Source organism: Clarias gariepinus, chromosome 4 (genome assembly GCF_024256425.1).
Source record: "Clarias gariepinus isolate MV-2021 ecotype Netherlands chromosome 4, CGAR_prim_01v2, whole genome shotgun sequence".
NCBI lineage: Eukaryota > Metazoa > Chordata > Actinopteri > Siluriformes > Clariidae > Clarias > Clarias gariepinus.
Window position 1 is genome coordinate 10,626,038 of NC_071103.1, and position 23,121 is coordinate 10,649,158.

The following is a 23,121-nucleotide window of genomic DNA, read 5'->3' on the forward strand; positions in this document are numbered from 1 at the left end:
TCATTGTATGTTGTGTCATTTTGAACCATAGTTTCATCAGTGTGTGGATGTGCTCATACTCTCGCTGCCCTTTGAAATTCCTCCTGGATTAATACGACTAATATCCCCATAACCTGAAGCAGAGACGGGTGTTAAAGGTCTGAGACTCATGATCCGCTGGATGAGTTGTACAGTATTTGCGTGTTCATACACGCCTGCGGTGTTATCAGTTGTGTGTGTCTGCATAGTGGGATGCAGTACGGGTGTTTTCGGGAAGCGAAGCCACAACAGCACTGGCGACCTGGGAAAGAAAAAAACTAAACAATAAAAATATGGCCAGATCAGCGGAAATTCCTGCTGTTTGCGTATAGTGAGATAAAAAACTTGTTTCCGGGGAGAAATAAAAGAAAAAACAGATGATTTGCTGAAATGTAATGTTGTTAGAAATGTTGTTATTGAGATATTAATTTCTTTTAATGTTCTGAACATAAGGTAATGGTTTAATCAGAGTTTTATGAAATTTATGATATTTATGGTTATGGTTTATGGATATGGTTTTCTTTCTCACCCTCTCATAATAATACCTCATATTGCTAGTGCTCATAATAAAGAAAGAAGTGGTGTTCAAGCATTATTTGGATGCTTTTGGATTCTTTGTTTCTGAAGAAGCCTTCTTAATATGAATCCAACATGGGTTGCAGTGACATTTTGGCTGTCGTGAGGTTCTTATGGTTTTTCAAGGGAGCTGAAATATAAGTGAGTACTATATTAAACAGCAGGTGTGACTTTAGCTTGGAAACTCGCGCCATATGTGTCAATATTGTCTGTATATGTTAGCGTAATGTGGAAAAGAAAATAAAGGGAGAAAGGAAATTACAAAAGTGCTAAAATATTTGCACTGATAAAGTAACACCCTTACAGGAATCGCCTTAACCCTGCATGTGAATAATCACATGATTACCATATGAAATGTGTTTCTTAGTTATTTAGATTGTTCACACCTTTTTTTTACACGTAGTCATTCTCACTCATTCTCTATATCGCTTATACCGTACCACGACAAGGGAGTCCTGAAGACCCTGGATGGAGTGACAGGCCACACCACAGACACTTTTTCACACACCATGGAAAATATATTTTATATATATTTTATATTTAATATTGGAAACACCAATTGGTCCAATCTGCATGGCCTAGGAGAAACCAACCAAGCACGGGGAGAACATGCATGTAGATCTGAAGAAGGGACACGAACAATTGATCCTAGAAATGCGAGGCCACGGTGCTAACCACTACACCACAATTTACCAGTTTTCAGACATTTTTTATTTGACATTTGTTCATTTTTAGGTTTAAGAAGTATTTTTCTACTGCCATGTCAAAATGAGATACAATAGACCATTTAAAATACGCAGGGTGACCCAAGAGTCTGGATTCATAGACATTTTCCCTTAACTTCAAATTCTTTCTGCTCTATTTCAGACCCAAGACATCCAACCTCTCAATAGAAGATAAAAAAAATTAGACCCAACACCACTTGCCTTTTTTCACTGGGGTCATATGAAGTATTAGTGTACTGTATGAGAATCGTTCCACAACAGGAAATCATCTCTGCATGGTACAATACGTCATGGTATGGTAGGATTCATTTAAAAATGTTTGCGGTTCCTGTATTCAGCTTACATACAAGTCCTGCAAGGCCAACAATTTGAGCATTTAATCTCATGTATATTTGAGCCACCCTGTCTTTTTAATAAGCCAGATAAATAATTACTATATATTGTATTGTTATGCCTGCATGGTTTTCCCTCTTGAGGATCGTCAAGGGTTCAACTGTGTGTATGAAGTTTGCATGTCCTCCCCGTGCTTGGTGGGTTTCCTTAGGGTATTCCGGTTTCCTCTCACAGTCCAAAAACATGCAGATTAGACTAACTGGCATTTCCAAATTCTCCTAAGTGTGTGAATGTGTGTGGGTGTGTGACCTGCAATAGAAGTCTTCTGGGATGGGCTGTAGGCCCTCCATGACCCTGTATACAGGATTAAGCGTGACAGACGATGAGTCAGTGAGTGAGTGAGTGTATTACTGTATTGTCAAAATTGATTCATGTAGTGAGATTAAAGATTTTTGCAGGGGATTTTTTTCCCCTATTTTTTATGTTATTTTTAAAACACAGCCTGTCAGACGTTTAAAATCTTTTCATGTTTTGAAGATTAAAGGTTTTAAGGAACAAAGTGATTACAACCAGTCATAACGAAAACACAACATTGCTTAAACAGATGTTCTCAGTCTTACTAATGTTTGCTAAAAATCTGCCTGTGGTTTCGAGCCTGTCTCTTACGTTTTTTAGTTAAACCTTACAACAGTTACAAAGACCAAATAAGGTATGAGTCAGCATATAAGTGTATATGCTTTGTTTAGTGCAAAAGCAGTTATATTTCATTGTGTAACATCAATGTTTTCATGTTGTTCCTTCTTCAAATACATGTTCAAGTCAAACTGGGACTTTGGAAACACTAATGCACTTAACCCAGCATTTCATTAGTGCTTGTATACCATCAAGTTAAGATGTTTTTTCATTCCCCCGGAGCCGAATCAGCCGACGGCGTGTTAATGTCTGAAAATCTAGCCTGACAGGAACTGATTTAATGGGCCAAACATGTGGAAATGGCTTGGTGCGAGGTCAGGACTGTTGCGGGGGATGCGGCAATAACTCCCAGCCAAGTTCCTGTACTGCACAAGTGGTGTTTGGGAATGATTGCGTATACAGGTCCCATATACAGTACAGATGTGTCTCTCCTGAAAGTCTGCGACAGAGCTATCAATTTTCAAGGATCATGCGTTCCCCATCACTAAATGCTCTGACTGTTGTTGGCTCCGAACCACCCCGGTCGTGACTTTACTGTCACACCATTCAAACCGTTTGCTGCGTCTCATCACAGCACTGTGCTTGAAGTCTTCTGTCTGACAGTTTTACATCTTCACTCACAAGACATTTCATCACAAATCCTGCTTTGACCTGAATGCCCCTTGTAAATTTCAGTGTACTCTGAACCATTTCCTGAGAAAAACTTTTATGGCTTGTTATGGAACATCACAAAGTAAGATTTTCTAGAGAACTGACAAAACATGTCGCTTGACAGCAAATGAAAAACAGAAAATGTTGATGATCAGGTATGACTTTGTTATTGGCTTTGAGTGAATGCCAAAATCAAAATAACTTTCATTCCAATGCCTTTTGATTAAAAGGTTGGTGAGTGTCAAGTGTAATGATGTGAGGAGGTGTGTGAAGGAGTGGCATTGCGTGCCAAAAAAAGCTGTTGTGTGTGTGTGTGTGGGATTTTTGTTTTGTTAACATTTACTTGTGCCATTTTCACTCGATTTCAATTGTATAAGTCAGAACACTGTGTTTACTGTCATCGATGTTGTTAGCATGTCTTTTTTAAAAACAACAGGGCAAGATACACACGTGGGACGGGTTTTGCGTGTTACAGTTAAGCTTGTGTTAACTAGTGGAGAGAGTCTGTAATACTGTATAATGCAGGCTTCAGAGGGGAAAGATTCGAGAATTTATTCAGGGTTTGAACTTGCACTTGTCTATCAACCACTGACCATCTCACATCTTATTCTCTGAAAGACCAGCAAAGGTACATTCAGGTACTCTGAGCCGTGTGAGTTGTCGTGAGCGAGTGAGGTAATACCTAGGAGATACTGGGAGAAGGTTGGTATTACAGTATGTAGGGACGTCAGTATTTAAAGCAGGACCACATTCCCAAATGATGGCTGTACAATGTGGAGTTTCGAAAGGAGCGCACATACTTGAGGCGATGATTTCCACACCTGTATTTCCAGATCCAGTATGTAGGCTGCTGAGGCTTTCATTGTTTAGCTCAGGCGTGGCTTTCAGCTGAAACACAGGAAAACATGTGGTTGTCCTGCAGATGCAATAACAAAAAATATATAATAATAAAGAGGGTTTTTACGTTGGAGTGATTTCAGGATTTCGAGAATAAATGGCAGGATAATGTAAGGCATTGCATCACTACTGTAGCAATCCCTATTGAGTAGTAATATAGCATTAGGATGGGTCATTAAGGAGTGATAATTGTACTGCATATTACTACTGTCTGCATTCATTACAGGGTCTAATACTACAATATGTTTGTTCTTTTTCCCGGACGCTTCTTCTATTTAATTTCCACTTTAATTTAGTTTTTGCTTTATCTTTTCATCTACAATGGAAGGTCAAATGATAACATCACGAACTGCAATGTTTTAGGTTGATTCTTTGGAACTGGTGTTATCAGATGGTATGAAATCTCACAAATCATTACCCAGAACAGAAAAAAAAAAAAAAAAAAAAAAAAAAGACTCATGGTTTGACTTGCTTTGGTAAAGAACTGATGGATGGATTCTATAAAAAGAACTATCTGTGAAAACGCAGTAAAAACATAAGTTGGAATAATTTGATGAATAGATGTGTTAAACAGCAGCATACAAGGTTGTATGTAGTTTATGTGTGTGTATGTGTGTGTGTGTGTTCATGCAGGCACTCCTATTTTTGCCTTACCACACATTGTGTGTACAGAAGACGAGGATAAGCCTAAATGAATATGTCATATTAAGTAGAACTTAATGTTAAAAATACTACTTAAATAGTAGGCTGTGTCATAGTAGCATACAAATAAGCCTCAATCCATCCATCCATCCATCCAGGAACATCTGTAGTTCAGCTAGGGGCCGTGGAGGCCAATATTGATTACAATTGTATTTACCCCCCTTTTTACGACAGTGGTAAGATCACTCATTCATACACTATGCGTAATTTGGGAATGCCAATTAGTCTAATCTGCATGTCTTTGGGCTGTGTGAGGAAACCCACCATGCACACAGACCCCCAGGCGGGAATTGAACCCGGACCCTGGAGGTGCAAGGTGACGGTGCTAACCACTAAGCAATAATGCAGCCATAAATAAGCTTAAAATGTTAAATCCCTCTAAAAGCAGGCTTATCTACAAGAGGTCGGTGTTGCTTAAGGTTTTTCGGTCCTGCCACATTGGAAGACTATTTGATAGATGTTTAAACAAGTGAATTTGAAGACACCTTGTCTAAAGGTTAGCAGTAACAGGCCCAGTGTTGTTCTCTTTATCTTAACATCAGAGTAGTTGGCTTGATTTCAGGCTCATTCTCTTTATTAGGCTTCACCATATAATAATTTCAGGGCTGCCAATATTTTTAAAAACATTGACTTCTCTGGAAATGGCACTTTTGGAAGCTGTTATGTTTTGCAATAAAACACTGTTTCATAATTAAAACTAGACTGTACATGGTTTCACGATACACGCAGAAAAATAATAGCAAGCTCCTTGTAGATACCATTATCTTATGTACCTTTCGTATGTATATTTCTCCTAAAAATGTGAATATAGCTTAATGCAATGAATTAACATACATAAATTATCTATATTTTTATTACAGTGGAGGAAAACATTTTTTGATCCTCTGCAAATTATGTAAGTTTGCAAACTTACAAAGAAATTAAGGGTCTATTATTTTCATCATGGGTTTATGTAAAGGATAGAGACCGAAAAATCAACCAGAAATCAGGAAAAGCACATGATACAAAGGTTATTAATTGAGTTGCATGTCAATGAGTAAGCAAAACATTATTTAAAATCTTTTGTTGGCAAGTACAGAGATAAGACATTTCTTGTAGTTGGCTACCAGTTTTGCACACATCTAGGAAGGGCTTTTGGTTCAATGTTCTTTACGGATCTTCATTAAATCTTTAAGGTTTCTTGCCATAAGGTACATGGCCCCGTCTGTTGGCCCCTCAATGCAGCGCTGTAGGAATTCATCTGTGGTGTATTGTGGTACCAATGGTTCGTTTTTAAGAGCTCCTCCAGTGGAGTTCTAAACTGATCCCTCACTTTTCCCATGATTACCCTGACTCCAAGAGGCGAAATCTTGCCTGGAGCTCCAGATTGAGGACGATCGATGGTCACTTTGTATTTCTTCCATTTGTGAATGTGTTGTCTCCTTCTCATCAAGCTTCTTGCTGATGGTCTTCTAGTCCATTACAGCCTTGTGCAAGTCTACAATCCTGTCCCTTACGTTCTTTGACAGATTTTTGGTATTGCCCATGATGGTGAGGTTTGAACTGACACATGCACGCACGCATACACACACACACACACACACACACACACACACACACACACACACACACACACACACACACACACACACACACAATCAGATAAACAATCACCTCAACACAACGGGATGGGACTGATAAACACACTTATCTACCATCTCGAAATTGCACACCGACCTGATTTTTTATTTTTTTTTGCACAATATTTATATTAGCTGCTATTTGCACAAGTACTCTTTCCTGTCTCTGCTGCTACTATTACAAGAAATGTTTACTGTTAGTTATCTATCATGTCATTTACTTGCACTACCTCAACTTGTATCACAGAATCACAGTATACTGCATTGTGTCATGTTGTCATGTCGATGCTCGTTTGCACATTTGCATGTGCACTTTCTGTTGTCTTTTGTATAGTACTTGGATAGTTTTGTTAAATCATGGTGTCAATTTGGTTTGTCTAAGCCAGTCATCTAATAAAATGTCTTAATTAGCTAGTTAGGAACACTGATTAGTTTCACAGTGTACTGAACTGTATATGGTTGAAATGGCTTTTTGACTTGGCGATTTGACTTGCTTTATGTGGACAGGTGTTATACACATAATGAGTTTTTGTTATGAGCACATTGTGAAATTAATTTGAGTACCACATGAGCACATAATCAGTCTGTAAGAGCCAGAATTATTGGTAGGGGATGAAACATTTATTTTACTCACTGAAATGCAACTCAATTTATAAAATGTTTTTTTTTTTATATATATATATATATATATATATATATATAGATTTTTTAACTGATATTCTGTCTCTATCCTTTACAATAACCGTATGATAACAATTATAGACCCTTCATTTCTTTGTAAGTGGGCAACTTACACGAGGGTTAAATGTGCTACATGACGGTGCCAATACTTTTGCAAGTTCGGCACGTTGCAGATTTTGAACTGAGCTTATATATACGGATCTGTGATGACGAGGTTGGAATGTGGGCGGAGCCTCAGTGCACAGGTGTGGACGGTAACCGAGGGATCGAAACCGTGTCGGGGAAAGAGGGCGTGGAATGGGCGTGTAAATGTGGGGAAGGGGGCGTGGAAACGGTGTTTCGCTCCAGCTTTTATCAGGACGCCGCTACGCGAGCTCATTAGTGTATATACCAGCGTTTGTAGTGACCTGAGCTGCGGTGGTCTGTTTGTTTGTTTGTGTATTTATTTATTTATTTATCCTGGTTCAAAAGAAAACTTTATTTCCTCGGTGAAACATGACCAGCACTCGGAGCATGTGTGTGTTCTCGGATATCAGAGCGGGACACAGAGAGGTGAGTCGCTCGGAATGAAGTTCACTAGGTCACATAGCGGAAGTGCAAACACTCACTTATTACTTTCAGTTATATTTCTACATTATAAGTCTTACACGTGTATTGGGGTGTATAACTATACTATACTATATAACTTCTATAAATACTGTTTATACATCGCTGATATGGGATTATCTGGAGGCGCTCATTCATTCAAAACCAAACATTTAAACAATATTAGCTGTCTGATATATTTTTTAATAGACTTGGTACTATTTATACATATTTTTTTGCGTTATATACTTTTCATAAAATTAAATGTAGTCTATTTATTAAAATACACTCTGATGAAATAGAAATGTGCATTGGGAATCACTGTGCCATTGTGTGCAGAACTTTTCCCTCACTAGACATCCGAGTCATAAAATACAAAGGGTGTGAAATTTAAGGCAGTATGTTAAGAAACAGGATGTCCATCAGATGTACAGGGGAAGAGCTACTTAGTGAAATATGTTCTTTGATATTTCTAAACCTTTCGGATCTGGTTCTCGAGACTTCAGATATCTTTATCAACTCTTTCCTCTTCTTTTTTGCTTCTTAATTGTTATTTCAAGGATGATCTACCGCTTTATTTTAAAGAATTACTGGTGTATTGGTTCCATCAGGTTTAGAGTTTAGGATTTAGTTTGATTTCTAATTTGATTAAATGTGATCACCATGTTAGTTGTTGGTTTCATCCTTTTAAAACATTCAATGTTTGTTTGCACAGCAAATACAACAAAAAACAAAGATGCTTAAATATATATGTGTGCATCTTGACGAATTTAAGCGCACAGGTACTTTAAGTTTTGATTACATTAGTTTGTAAATCAACTGAATTAAGCACAGTCGCAAATAACACGGTAACTAAAACCAAAGTCGCACAATACTATTTAAAATGATAATCATGATTATTCAGATCCATATTTATATCATTTACAGTTACTCATCACAATATTTAAATGAACAGAAAAATTGTGACTCTAAACATTATATTTTGTCAACCAATTATTTCATTTTATTAACCTCACCAGTACACAGTTTTTTAATTACTCAAAAGTGATTTCATTGCACATTATTCTGCAGCGCAAAGAGAACGATACTATCTGCACATTGTGGGAAAAAAAGCCATGGCGCAAAACTTTCAATTACAAGTCAAACTTTTTTTTCTACATAACCCATGACTTGAGTCAATTTTATCTTGTCGCTCAGATCAGGAGAAAGTGCCTCATTGCTAATAAGTAACCTGTACATTTGTTCTGTCCTCACATACCTGTGTCAAAAGGCGATATTCAGCCTTCTTTAGATTTATCACGCCTTGTAAAAGAAGGACAACAAGAGGGAAGATTGATTTCAGGAGAGTTTTTAAAAGTTGCAGAAAGGGAGTGTTTGACCTGTGTACGCATGCAAACTAGGACAAAGAGCAATGTATGACACATTTATTGCAGGTTTATTGCTTAGTAATGCTACTGATGTGTTGCTTTTTTTTTATTATTTGACGCTTGGACTACTCAGTTTAAATTATTTTTTTGTTTAGTATGATTTTTAAATGAGGGCACACATCTAAATAGCACTAAAAAAGGAATCAATGGAAAATTTAGATCCTAACTCCAGGATAGTTTCTTAACACCTTGTTTAGTTAAATGTTGTTATGAAACTGTTTAACAGATGTTATAACAGAACCTACAGTATGTGTGTACAGTGTGTCGTCTGTTTTCCCCTTTATAGATTTTTTTTGTTGTTGTTATTGTGGATGACAATCACATGCCCGTATATGTCCAGACGAAGCCATCTGGAATGAAGTCACAACAACATTAGCTTAGTCATGACTTATCCTAGATAAGCCTAAAATGGCTGATAATACAGAGCATGGTGAATCCACATTTTTTCCAGGCCATCATTATGGTGCTCCATCTAATGGGCTGGGTCAGATACACACAGGATAATACAGGTGTGTACAATAATAAAAGCCTAGGTTGCCATGAGTGACATCCGGAAAGATCTTGCTTAAATGCACTTCTAAATTGTAAGGCTTTGACCAGTACTTGTGATTTAACTTAACAGACTTATAAATATACAGTAAGCTCAAGAATATTAGTCATCATTAGCACAGACTGATGCCTGGGTCTCATTTGCAGCCAGTTTCTTAGTCAGTAGTCTAATTGGGTCCGAAAGGTACGGTTTAGAAGATTAGATCACGAGGCAGTGAGTTAACGAATGACTTTCTGGTGAAATCATGCTCCAGGAATTCTTCAGGCCACACACAGACCCGGCTCTCACTCCAGCTTATCACTATAACTCCAAGTCCAAGAGGGAGGAGGATAAAGAGTTTGTCTGGATCTATTACAGTATCCATTTGTGAAGAAAATCTGTTGAAAATGAATAGCAGGTCATTATGTACTTCTAGTTGTGTATAGCAGGTTTCTCACTGACTTGTTTGGTTATGTAAAATGGATGGCTACTGCTGCGTCATTACTGTTTACCCTCTTCTTTCGCCTATTTATCCACTATCCCTCTCAGTCTACCTCGCTTGTTTTTTCGTCAGAAAGCTTCCTCTTTAATTACAGTGGCTCAAGGTCAAGAAACGTTTAACAGAATTGTATGACTGATACACTTTCTATAAAACACATTATTGTTGCTTGTATTGATGAAATACAAAAACATTCCTTTATGTCATGTGGCTTGAAGCCTGTGGTTTAATGTAATACGATTGTAAAACATGGAGTGTAAGGAATGTCGAGCAGTTTGCCTTGCCTCAGGTGCTGAAGATCAGATCAGTGATGAAGTTAGGAATTGAAGGAATACGTCAGTGCTCAAGAAACAGACTCCTTTTCCTTTGTTGTTTGACTTTTTCTCCATTCTTTCCTACTTAGTTTTTTTTAACTTTGCTTTATCAAAAATATGATTATATTTATTATTATCATCATTATTCTTATTGTGTTTTAATAGTTATAAAATAATACACACTGGTTTTGGCAGGTAGATGTTGGGTCTCTTTAGGGTTAATGCAATTAGGACATTTTGTTCCTGACATCCACCCCGAGTGTTTGTGTGTGCTGATCTGAAACACACTAAATGCTTTATGCACCTCTAAATCTCCGGTTACGCCTAGGCTTCTTTTCTGACCTCCAACTGAGAAGAATCAATGAATCTCCGGTGTGTGTGTGTGTGTGTGTGTGTATCAAGCCTTTTAGTCTGATCTAGTATGAGGTTACACGTTCCGTTCTCAGGACTTCTCTCTTTCTCGCCTCTCATTTTTCGTCCCCATGTTGTTTTCTCTCGTCTCTCCTTCCTGCCCACTTGTCCGTCTTCATTCCTTTCACACTCTCATTTACTCTGACCTTTTCCTGCAAATTAGTTACTGGTTACAGATATCGTCTTATAACATGACAAGATGTGAGAAGACGCAAGAAACTGGATGCATGAGAAAAGGAGCAGGAAGTGCAAAGAATGAAACCCACGAGGAAGGAAAAGAGAGCTTTTGTTCGTACCTGATTTGAATACGTATCTGATTATGGATAGCAGACATGACACGTGATCATAGTCCTCTTTTTTTTCTCATATGGTCATGTCTGTCTGATTTCATGGCTTCCTATCCTGGTCTTCACCCTCAGAATGGTATAAACGAATGATCTCATAGCATGAACTCTGTATAGCTTGACCAATATAGCGTTAAGACATGAGCAGTTTTCATACCCTGGCCTAAAATAAAGGTCAATGTGAAAACATCAGTGTTTGAATAAGGCTTTTGGGTGTTTATTAAATGCCAAGCCATCTTTGAAATGATGTATCATCAGTGGCCTCTGAATGGTCTTCTTAATCCCTGCAAGATAACGTATGTGTGCGCACGTGCACACTGTGCTTGCTATCGTGCCTGGGCTAAGGTGTGGTATTGAATTTGGCAGAGCCCTCGTTTAAATGCTACTTTGCCTTCTATGGAAGGCAAACGTACAGCACGCAGGCTATCAGGAGGCAAGTGTCCCAGTTTTAACAGAACGGAGAGCTGGCCGGACGCAGTCAAGTTACTCAGGTAAAAATAAACATTTTGGCTTATTTGACCTTCTGGTCTTTTAAAGTTTTAGGACATAACTCCAAAGGCGTTGCCCATGATTTATGGCACAGTTATGCCCTGTCTGAGTCCTTGTTTTGACTTGGTCGAGGATGGTAATAATCTTATTGTTTTGACTGGGTAGGTAGAGATTCTGGTTTCATGTTATCTTAAAGATTTGCTGGGGTGTTAAGGGTATTAGTAAGATGATGAAACAGGGCTTATTTCAACAGCAATCCCATTTAAAACAGAGATGTTTTAATACGACTTGTGCATACTTAGACTTAGGACGTATTTAAAGTGTGGTTTTCGTAGCGCCCCTGTGTTTGGTGTCAGAACAGTATTATTAATGTGTCTATATAATGTACTTTTTTAGAGAGAACTTTTCTTCCTCAAATATGTGTTTACCAAGCAAGCCTTTGTGACATCGAGCCCAGTGGCACATCAATCACTGATAAGCTTGTTTGAGCGTGACGCAGAAACAAAATGCACTGATGCAGAGAGTGTGTAAAAGAGTCACACAACAGCCCAATAAGAGAGAGATGAGCATTTACGAATCTAGACGTAATGATGGAGCATCACTGGAAGATCTGTTAGACCAGACACACACTGGTGTAACCATTAGAGAATGCATATGGTATTTCTGAAATTGTACACAGAGAAACTATGTTTTTATTGCGAAATATTTCTATATCTTTTACTGTGTAGGACCTCTGTTTGTGTGTGTGTGCGGGGGTGTGATTACTTTTTCCTGTCTTGTACATGTTCCGGTGGAATACCCTATTCGTCACCACAGTATTTTGGTTTCTGTAAACCATTCCTTCTTCAATAACCTGCCAACTCAGCACTTGTGTATGTGTGTGTGTGTGTGTGTGTGTGTGTGTTTATTCATAGATATATGATTCCATAACCGTAGTATTTGCAGCTGTGTTAAGTTGATAGACGTTTAAGTTTCTGATGAACGTTAGATCGCATCGTTGTATTGTTTTAGCATGTCTTTACGTTAATGCAATAATACAATGTGTGTATGGTTTGATTATCCACAGTTTATGATAGTTTAATGCTGTGGAATGTACAGAATGTATTCGTGTGGCCTCTGTGTTCCCTCTTCCTGTATTTGTTATTTCACTGTGACCCTGTCGTCATGGGGATATTCCACATCCCTGTAGAGTGCATTGCCCTGTTTGGAGTCTTCGCCGCAATTCAAATGCACATTCAAATCGAGAGCGAAGGCATGCCGCGGGAGTTCTGGCATTTTCCAGTAGCTGAGTCCAGAAGTCGAACAGAACGCGCTGTATCTGACAGAAAGATGTATTTTATTTTCTCTCTTTCTATTGCCAAAAAGTAAGCACTGGCATTTTTGCTCGACATTTATAGACCACTAGCCTCTCTCTCTCACTCTCACACTCACGCACACACTCACTCATGGGACTATTACTCAGTTTCTCCTCCCCACACTTTCCCTCTATTTCTTCAGTCTCTTCCCTTATTTCTAACAGTCCTTTTGTTGGGGGCTTTCCCCACTCACACTTTGTCTCTTCTCGTCCTTCAGGATGGTCGTCAGAGACTCCGACTGACCCTGCACGACCAAATCCAGCACCAGCCCACCGTAGGAAAGGTAAGACACTGGGACCGCCAGCCTACACACTTATAACCACAAACTCATGAGCTTGTAACAACACTGGAGAGAAAGAATTCCTTAATTTAGATTGTACATGTACGTTGTTAATGAAAGTAAAATGAATGAGTGAAAATCTGGATGTACATTCTCGTATGAGTTCTAGTATGAATGCAGGGTTTATTACGATTTTCCAATCTTCTAGCATGGATTTAGAGTTTATACTGCCTTATTTATGTAGTCATGACTACACAGCAAAATGCTAATTTTGAGGTAACATTTTAAAGTTGGTGTTGTATTAGGTCCAGTCCAGTTGGACTCTAATGAAGACTGAAAGTCTTAAGTCAACAGCGGGGGTTTTCGGGTAAAAGGGAAAATTCTGTGTAACTTCTTGTGAAAGTTGGCACGTCTTCCTTCTGCCGTTCTTCCTAAACTAGCTAGCACTCTTCAGTTCTCTGTGTTTCCTGGAAAAGCTCAAACTGCAGTAAAAATGAAAATGAAACAACTAACAGGTCTGCGTGGCTGTAGTCCAGGACATGGGGTCTTTTATGCAACACTCTCTCTGAAGCCCGCAGTCTTTTTAAGCCAAAATTACATAACCACCCCTCCCTCCCCGGGTAGCCTCTTCTCTCCATCTGTCTGCCTTTTTCCTCCTTCTCCTTCTGCTCCTCTGTTAGTGTTTACAGATTTTTATGTTCCTCACTAAGGGCCAGAGTTTTTTTTCTTAAACTAAATACATGCACATGTCTGGATTTAAAAGTATTTAAAGTATTTAAAGTATTTACCTAAAGATTATTTAATTTTTTACATTTTATTATTATATATAAGGATGTTTAAGTCAAACCGGGACTTTTGATGTGCAGAATACCAGAAAACAGCTGTGAGAGTAAAAACTCCTTTTACTTCTCTATACAATCCACTGCTACACTGATGCACTCATCTCAGTGTTTCACTAGTGCTCGGATACCATCAATGTGGAAAGCTGGAGCCAAGATCGAACTGCCCTGTTCATGTCTGAAATGCTAGCTTCCCAAGAACTCCTTTAAAGGACCAAACGTGTATAAATGGCCTGGAGTGAGGTTAGGACTTACAGGACGTAGGATGGACGTTCAGCCTTTAAAGCGTTTGCAGCTTTCAGATGTTTTACTGCAGCAAAGAGTCTCATCACTGTACTGTACTTGAAGTCTTTTAAATGTAAATGTTAATCGGTTTTATACCTTCATCACAGTGCTCAGTTTGACTTGAACATCCCTCGTATAATAGTAGAACATTACATTGTTTTCACAAGCTCTCACAAGTCAAATTTCGATGACGCATCAATAAAGCACAGTATTAACAGCAGAAAAAACATTCACCCTGAGGGGTATCAAACCTTCAAGTACGGAACATGACGTGTTACCTGATGTCAGTTGAATGTTATGTGATTGCCTTTGGGGAATTTCTTAATCACTTCCGAAAAAAATCTGGAACAGATTATTATTATTATAATTAATATTATATTTTTTAATAGAACATGATACCAGCCTAATCGATCAACCCGTCCTCTTTAACTCTTTCCAGCCGATCGGCAGAGCATTTGCTTTGGTGCAGCCCACTAGCGAGAGGCAGCCGCTAAATAACGAGCCCATCAAAGTCGAAGAGAATATCGAAGTCATAAAGGTAAGGCGAATGGACCAGGATGTTGCATGTAGAAACAACGGTCGTGATGCAAAAGAGGGCGAGTCCGCTTAAATTCCTGCAGGCTCGCCACTCCAGTGCTTTCACAACAAACTCTTCTGCATAAATGCATTGCTCAAGCGTGTGTGCCAAGGCGTGGTGATGGTAAGCGTGTGTTTGTGTTTCAGGTGTATCTGCAAGCGCAGAAAAAGGAAGAGAACAGCAATCAGCAGAACCTGAAGATGCTCTCGGATGAGGTTTCACAAATACAAGAGGTCCGTCAGTCCGCCTTATGTAATCATAAGCTCTGCAGCGCATTGACATGTACTGTATGTAGTGTGCATACAAGTGTGAGTCACAATTACTGTCTTTACCAGGTGCGATACTGTCTGAAGAGCCTAAGAGAGCAGATGGCAGCCAAAAAGCACCACAGAACAGAGCACAAGGCAAGAGAAGTGTGTATACTGTATAAATAATAGAGGGATGAGTATGGACAACAGGGCAAGACATGAACTAGTTTCTGTCTCTCGCTCTTTCAGGTGCAGTTAGCTCAAACAGGTATGAACAGAGGGAATTGTGCTCTGACATCACTATCAAAACAGGACAGTGAAGAAAAACAAGTAAGTGGTTTTCATTTGGCCTTTTGGTATTGCGCATACACACCTCAATACACAGTACATACATATACCCCCCCACATGGGGATGTATTAAGGGGACAGAAGCAGAGAGCACAATAAGCAGCTCTACACTGTAAAACAATTCGAGTTTCAAAGTTTTTCATAAGAGTTGTAGGTATGTTGGGTCAACAGTTTTTGTTTTTTCTGTAAGATATTTAATAATGTCACACTTAAACTTTTTTCATAAACAAAGCACTTTTTTATAGTCTAAAACTCCAACAGATCGGAGCTATAAAATATATATTTACATTATTTTAACATTTTGCTCTCTTTAAAACATCGAAAACACTCGTTCCAAACTCTAAACCAGGAAGGGGTTTTACTGTAATCCTTGTACACACACACTGCCGTACACAGCCTGCCACCTGAATATACACACAGTTAGGATCTATTCAAAGCGCAGAAAAAAAGAGAAAAAAACACATTCACGCCATCCTGCAGCTCTTTCTTTAATGCCAGTGCTCTTTAGAAGAACAGTTCCCAATGCATTCCACATTTCTCAGTGTCTCTAATTGTCCAAAAACCATTTGCAGTGAGAGCACATCCAGCACATATTGTGCTTCACAAAGCCGCTTTTAAATTTAGGGAAATTTTTGAATAGGCAGGATTAGGTTCCTCCACAGTGCCCTTTGTGTGTGTGTGTGTGTGTGTGTGTGTGTGTGTGTGTGTGTAGGGGGGGAGCTCAGTGCTGACTGGAAAATGAATGGAAAAAGTTAAGTGCTGCCTTCACTATACAGAACTTCCCAGTCAGAGCTCACGCCCCGATGACGTGTATACACACACACACACACACACACACACACACACATCAGACTGTACAGACTGTTCCTTCCTCTTCTGGGTTCTTCCTCCTTATTTTAATTCTATAAATATTCCCGGGGAAAGTTTTACATCTTCCAGAAGAAGTACGAATAAATTATGGTTTCAGCGTAATGAGCTGAACTGACTTAAACTTTATAAACAGAAGTGTTGCATAACCCATATGTGACATGAAAACAATGCATCTCTATAAATCAAATCAGACACCCCTGAATTGCTAACTCTCTACTTGTCTCTTGAACTTTCTCTCTGTTAGGAGTTTGTGGATGAGCAGGAGCGAGAGAGGATGAGGGAAGTCAGCAAGAGACTGTACAGTCAGCTTCAGGAGGCAGAGAAAAGACACCAAGAGGAGAAGGAGAAATTACAAGTGAGTCCCTCGTCTGGTCCACGCCTTTTCTTTTCTTTACATGCCGCGAGACGATTTTGTTATTGTATGGATCGGTACAGCCATAAGCACGTATCGCATTCCTGAGAAACCTGAGGGAACAGAAATTGGACTTACTACATTCCATGGCATAAAAGGTGGAGGTTGTCAAGGTGTGACTTGTTTATGGAGTTGTGTATCCATAAACGAATGCTAGGCAGGTATTCTCAAGAGGGTGTGGTGATATTCCAGAAACAAGAGCACCACCGTGTGTTTGTGTTTATCACCATGTGTGTCTATCAGCCTTAATCATGTCCTCTTTATATTAGTTTTTAACCTATCTCCCCACTTACACTTATGTAAAAACCATTCGTTTTGTTCTGCCATGCACATGAAAAAACACCCTTTATGGAAATGCCACATTCTCTCTGTCTCTTCAATCTTGTCCCTCGTCAAAGCGTACAATTCCTCTGTTCTTCCTCAGGCTGAAGCAGGTCTGTACAAAAGGCAGCTGTCTGAGCAGAGCGATCAGCTGAAGGAAGCTCAGATCAGTGCACAGCAGCAGGACCAGCGCATCAGAGACCTCCAGAGGTTAATGGGAGGCATGGAACAGGAGAGCTCGTCCCTCAGGGATCAGTTAATGACCAGAGAGGCAGAGCTAATGCAGTTGAGAGAGCTGAAAGAGGAAGGGCAAGCTGACAAGGAAAGGTGAGTAGAAGTGAACGTCAGGAGGTTTGTTTAAGCAGGTGGTGCTGGGAAACAAATGTCCATTGTTAGATCTAGTTCACAAGTCACTGGCACAAACCTCAGCGTCAATGTTGGTTAAGCAGTGGGTAGTGATTTTAAGGTTGCAAGCCTAAATAACAAGAATGAGTCCGAACAGTGTTTGACTGGATTTTATAAATAATAATAAATGTAAATAGGCCAGCTACTGACAAGCTAGGTAACAAGAAAATCTTTTTGAGATTGTTTTGTTTTTGGTTCACAAGTACATGTTCTCAGTGAACATTCTATAAGACCACCACATGTTTTCATGGTATATAATGAACTAAAGGTGACTGTGCCTTGTGTAGATTGGAGGAGTTGGAGAAGGAGAATGCCATCGTTAAGGAGAAGATACATCACCTTGATGATATGCTGAAGAGCCAGCAGAGGAAACTCAGACAGATGATCGAACAGGTACAAAATCACAACTGCAGTTTACTCACTCAGTCATCTTCTATACCGCTTTCCTGTATTCAGGGACCTGGAGCCTATCCCAGGAGACTTAGGGCACGAGGCAGGGTACACTCTGGACAGGGTGCCAATCCATTGCAGGGCACACACACATACACACACTCACACTCTTATTCACACACTACGGACAATTTGGGAACACCAATTAGCCTAACCTGCATATCTTTAAACTGTGGGAGGAAACCCACCAAGCACGGGCAGAACATGCACACAGAGACGGGAATCGAACCCGAACCCTGAAGTGCGACAGTGCTATCCACTACACTAACTGCCGCCTGCAGTTTATTTAATCTTTTTTTTGTTTTAAGAAGACAGTCACACTTACAGTTTTCCCTTATACAGTTGCAGAACTCACGAATGGTGATTCAGGAGAGGGATCGCACCATCAAAGAACTGGAAGAAAAAGTCGCCTTCCTTGAAGCAGAGGTCAGGACACGCAAGCACACACATGCACAGACGGTTTTTTTCACCACAATACATTATTCTATAATGTTTCTTGTATTCATCACATGGATCAATCACTTGTTTATACAGAACCGAGAGCTGCGTGATCAGTTGGATTATTTCCTGGATGGTCAAAGCACAGACTCTGGGCTTTTGTCAAATTCCAATGCTCAGATCGTCTACAGGTAACATATAGATATACACCGATGCACAAACATGCTCAGTACGAATACATCGCATGCTAACGGCAACATCTTGCTCTCTTCCACAGTCGACCTCTGAAGCCATCCACACAAAGCAAGAAGAATCTGCCATTCATTAAAGTCATAGAGATCAAGTCATGAACATCAGTAAAGACGATATCGTAATCCGTATCCAAAGCGACGGAGACTATCTACACACTTAAGAAGCACATCAGTCTGTAATGCTACACAGTGTGTCGTGCTAAGAACCACAGCGGCAATGGTGCCATTTTTAACTAACTCACTGACTACAGATGTTCACGACTGCAGCTCGACATGATATGCATTGTCAGATTCTCAAATAATGAATTTCAGTTATATATTTATGTAAATAATCTAGGTGTAGGTGTTTATGTGTCTGTGAGCAAGTGTATATTGACTCGAACTCAGCTGATGTATGAGTTTAGAAGTGTTAATTGTCTGTAGAGTAACTTTTAACCGGAATGAAGAATAGGACACCAAAGCACAACTGAGAAAACAGTGGGGAGTGTGTGGGAAGGTATTCCTTTGAGGCTGGCCCTCTGAATACAATACGGTCCTTTTGTCAACAGACAAACAGGAGGAAAACATCGTGGCCCTTTCACTTTCTTTCTCATATTTGACTCAAATCACACGTTTTTCACACGTAATCCGACAAGCAAGGCTAACAAACCTTTGTATAAATATGGGGAGCAAGCAGGAAGCTTGGTGCTAACATATTTCATTGTGTCCGCAATCTTTTTAATGGCGAGAATGGGATTTTAAAAAATCAAAGACGAGAAAATGAGCCGAGTGAGCAGCACTCGTATTGAGTTTCAGCCTTTTTTTTTTTTTTTTTTTTTGAGATTTTTACTGGGAACTAAATCTAAATCACTCATGGTATTGCAGTAGGTCATTTAGAAGTCTACTAAATTCTTAACCAACTTGGAGCTTGTCAGGATCTCCATTGTCGTAAAATATTATATTTTTAGAGAGACTAAAACACCTTGCAGAGGATCTCTAGTGACTCATGACTGCTGTCATAACAGTTGAATATATATGAAGTAACAATCCTGATTACGTGGATAAGTTAAGAAGAATCATGTAATATGTGTATTAAGAACAAATTAATAGTTGAAAATGCATTTCACTGTTTTTTTTATTTTATTTTTTATTTATCGCCGGGTTTTGTACTTCTTGAGTCCTGCTTCTTGTATATATTGTTTCTGTAACTGGCCTTCAGCTTTGCACTTACTGTACTTACACTCTGCTGTTTATTTAATATAAAAACTATTTTTGTAGTGAAACACAAGTTATTTTAGAATGGCTGTATTAAATACCATATGTATTTATGAAAGTTTTAATAAAGTGTTCTAAAAGTATTGTTTTTATATTTTTGCCACACAGTGCATGTGAGCTTTAGGCCTCTGGTTTAGTTAAGATTCATGGTGTCATCATGTTTTTGTAAATGGTTTATGAAATAGCAGGTCCGTGCAATCAGCCTGACGAGCCACAGAAATATAAATATTAATAATAAGATATTTTGTTCACCACAATAATAAACTAGCAAAAAATGTGGTAACCCCGGGAGTTAAGGCTCTTGGTTGTTGATCAGTTAAAGCCCTTTAACACAGTTTGTTTCAGGGGATCATGGCGGTCCTGCATTCTCACCCCAGCTTTCTAAAACTGGCATGCAGTATATGTAACAAATAAATGACATATAAAGAAAGAAATTACTTTATTTACCCTTGGTATTATCTAATAACTAAATAATAGTTTATTAATAACTGAATAATGAAGACTGATTGCTGGTGTAGTCCCTCATTTAAATCCACTCTTTTCAAGCTTTATTTTAGCTTTATTTATTTTAGAGCTCATTGTACTGACATCTAGTGGTCATATTTAGTTTAGCAAGTAGACCCTATCCACTGGAAAAAAAAAAAAAATCCACTGCGCAAATAAAATGTTTTTGCTTTTATCTACTATCTCTGAATCTTTGAAAATTAAGTAAAGAACAACACCAAAGACCAAAAATAAAATACTACAGCAGTTACCTGGGCGAAATTATTTAAAAATGTTTGGAAATGATAGAGGTCCGTCTCTTTCTTGGTGGCTCCATTCAAATATAATGGCTGTACTATACGTGTCCTGCCACTAGGGGCGCACAGCATGCTGATTGGATAAGTTTGACATACAGAACTGTACAGTACATGTGAAAGAGCCTTTACTTTGAAACAGTTGAATCACGTGATTTCGGCAAACCGGGATGCCTCGTTTGTCATTAGTCACGTGATTCGCGGGAACCTCTATATATTCACACTCACAGTGAGATAGTGAACATTATATTAGAAAGTATATCATAAATAATTCTTCAATTAGACTTGAATGGCAATCACAGAGACTCACAAAACACTGCCATCTAGTGGTTAAGAAAATTCCTTGCTGAAAAGGGATGTGTTGCACTATTAAATCTGACATTAGATACAGCTGCTCAATATAGAAACACACACACACACAAAGCCAGTTTATTAGGGACATAATAACATCATATTAACTTTAAATATGAAGTATTTCCTTGTGTTATGTATTCCACAATCTAAACAATATATATGTTTCTGTTGGTCCAAGTGGATATGACTGCATCACATACTATTTTCCACAAATCTGTCAGATGGTTATGCATGCTGTAAATCTCCAATCCTACTACATTCTGAGGGGTGACCACTGCAATACAGTGACCTCCATAATATTCGCATAGGCTGGGGCACTCTCAACTCAAATTCTCAACTAATATTACGAAGCCTAAGAAAAACATTCACACAGTCTGGAACAGTCAAATATGGCTCTTGCACCTCAAAGATCGAGGTATAATTCTCGGCTCAGATCTGCATCCGTGGAGTTTGCATGTTCTCCCCGTGCTGGACTGGTTTTCTCTCACAATCCAAAGAGACGCAGATTAGGCTTACTGGCATCAACAAACCTTGCCATCAACACCATACCTCATTTTGTCCTCATTCATCTCTGTAATTGTAAGGATCAACCAAAGCTCTTGCAGCTCATTAGTTTATACACTGCACTGATGCCACATGATCGGCTAATTGGATAACTGCATGAATTTAAAGGTGTATGTGTGTGTTTTCAATAAAATGCATGAGGAGTTACCACCAGTAAATCAAATTACCAGCCTGCAGTGATTCAAATCAGAATTTTTTTCACCTTAATGTGACACAGATATGATTTTTGTATCATTTTCATATGTGATCCTAGATCAGATATACAGTATATCTGATATGTAGTTATGCAAGTTAAAGAAGAATGGTCGTATCAGAATTCATGAGACTTTTTGTTGTGCATGTGTCAGGTGCTGACATCATCAGTCACCACTGGCAGTGTGGGGATTTCATTGCAGAGTTAACAATAGTTGCTAAAAGAGCTTAAGCATGGTGTCTGGCTTTCTTCTTTCTTCTGGACCTCAACAAATAAAGCCGATTGTCCGCTTGTCATCCTCCAGGGCAAAATCCCAAGCATATTGTTTTAAAATCACATCATTGGTTTAAAATGAATGACTTGTCACACAAATGTGTGTTTAACCCAGATGGTGTGAGCAAAGCAATATAGATGTGTGCATGTGTGCCTTTTCAGTTGGCAGACACATCCATGTTAGTGTAGAATAAGATTAAAGTTACTTGTAATTATGAATGTGAATTCGATCTGACAAAAAAAAAAAAAATCTGAACTGTACTTATTGGCCTGTCATGTGAACCTTGCCAAAATTAACATTCTAAATTCTCACTTACATTTGGTGATTGCTTAAAGTCTAGCGTCTATATGTTTGTATATTGTATGATATATTTTTTTTGTCCAAACATTGTGTACACAGTTTTCTTCCTATCTCAAAAACCAATCAAGAAGTTTTAACAGCTCACGGTTGGTTCAATAGATTTACACTACAGCCTCAAAGATTATGTAGCTGAACAAAAATCATTAATTGATTAGATCAGTACCAGTTTCATTAACAAGCAGAATGAGTTGAGTTTGTATTTAAAATATAGGTACACTAATCATATTATTGATTCAAATTGTTCTAATATATTGTACAGTTTTAACTTTAACTGTTTGAACTCTGATAAGCAACACCTACCTGAGGCTGATAGTTACACCAGACATTTGTACCAAGATAATGTTCCTATCTTTAAGCTTACTACTTTAAGGTATTTGATCATCTTTCAGTTCTTTTTTTTAAAAAAAGTCATTTTGCAGTACAATGTCCAAAACCATCAAATATATGCAACATGTAATGTACAGTTGTGTTCAAAATAATAGCCGTCCAACATCAGTAACCAGATCAATAACTGTTTTGGGGAGAAATTATATTTCTTCATGGTAAATATTTTACTTGTAGGTTTTGTGGAGTAACAGAAAACCAACAGACCCAACAGTCATAATTGGATGCACCTGATTCTGTGTAATTTAATCATTAATTGAAATGAATTGAATTGAAAAAACATACAAAGAAGTGCAGAAAATGATAGGCTGCTCTGCTAAAATGCTATCAAATGCTTTAGAAGAAAACGAAAAACTAACATTAGAATGG

General features: G+C 38.6%; 1 protein-coding gene across 1 annotated transcript; it reads left to right on the forward strand.

Annotated features, from left to right (window-relative positions):
* Positions 1–7,263: 7,263 nt before the first annotated feature.
* Positions 7,264–19,909, forward strand: tuft1a (tuftelin 1a). Its single transcript, XM_053494155.1, has 12 exons — positions 7,264–7,447; positions 13,066–13,131; positions 14,692–14,790; positions 14,976–15,062; positions 15,165–15,233; positions 15,327–15,407; positions 16,540–16,650; positions 17,132–17,355; positions 17,721–17,826; positions 18,226–18,309; positions 18,418–18,512; positions 18,599–19,909. Exons 1-12 carry the CDS (start codon positions 7,391–7,393, stop codon positions 18,669–18,671), a joined length of 1,152 nt encoding a protein of 383 aa, XP_053350130.1. The 5' UTR covers positions 7,264–7,390; the 3' UTR covers positions 18,672–19,909.
* Positions 19,910–23,121: the final 3,212 nt, after the last annotated feature.

Coding starts and splice junctions, on each gene's coding strand:
- tuft1a (XM_053494155.1), top strand. CDS start 7,391: ATGACCAGCACTCGGAGCATGTGTGTGTTCTCGGATATCAGAGCGGGA. Junction 14,791..14,975: donor AGAATATCGAAGTCATAAAG/GTAAGGCGAATG, acceptor TTTGTGTTTCAG/GTGTATCTGCAAGCGCAGAA. Junction 15,408..16,539: donor AGGACAGTGAAGAAAAACAA/GTAAGTGGTTTT, acceptor TCTCTCTGTTAG/GAGTTTGTGGATGAGCAGGA.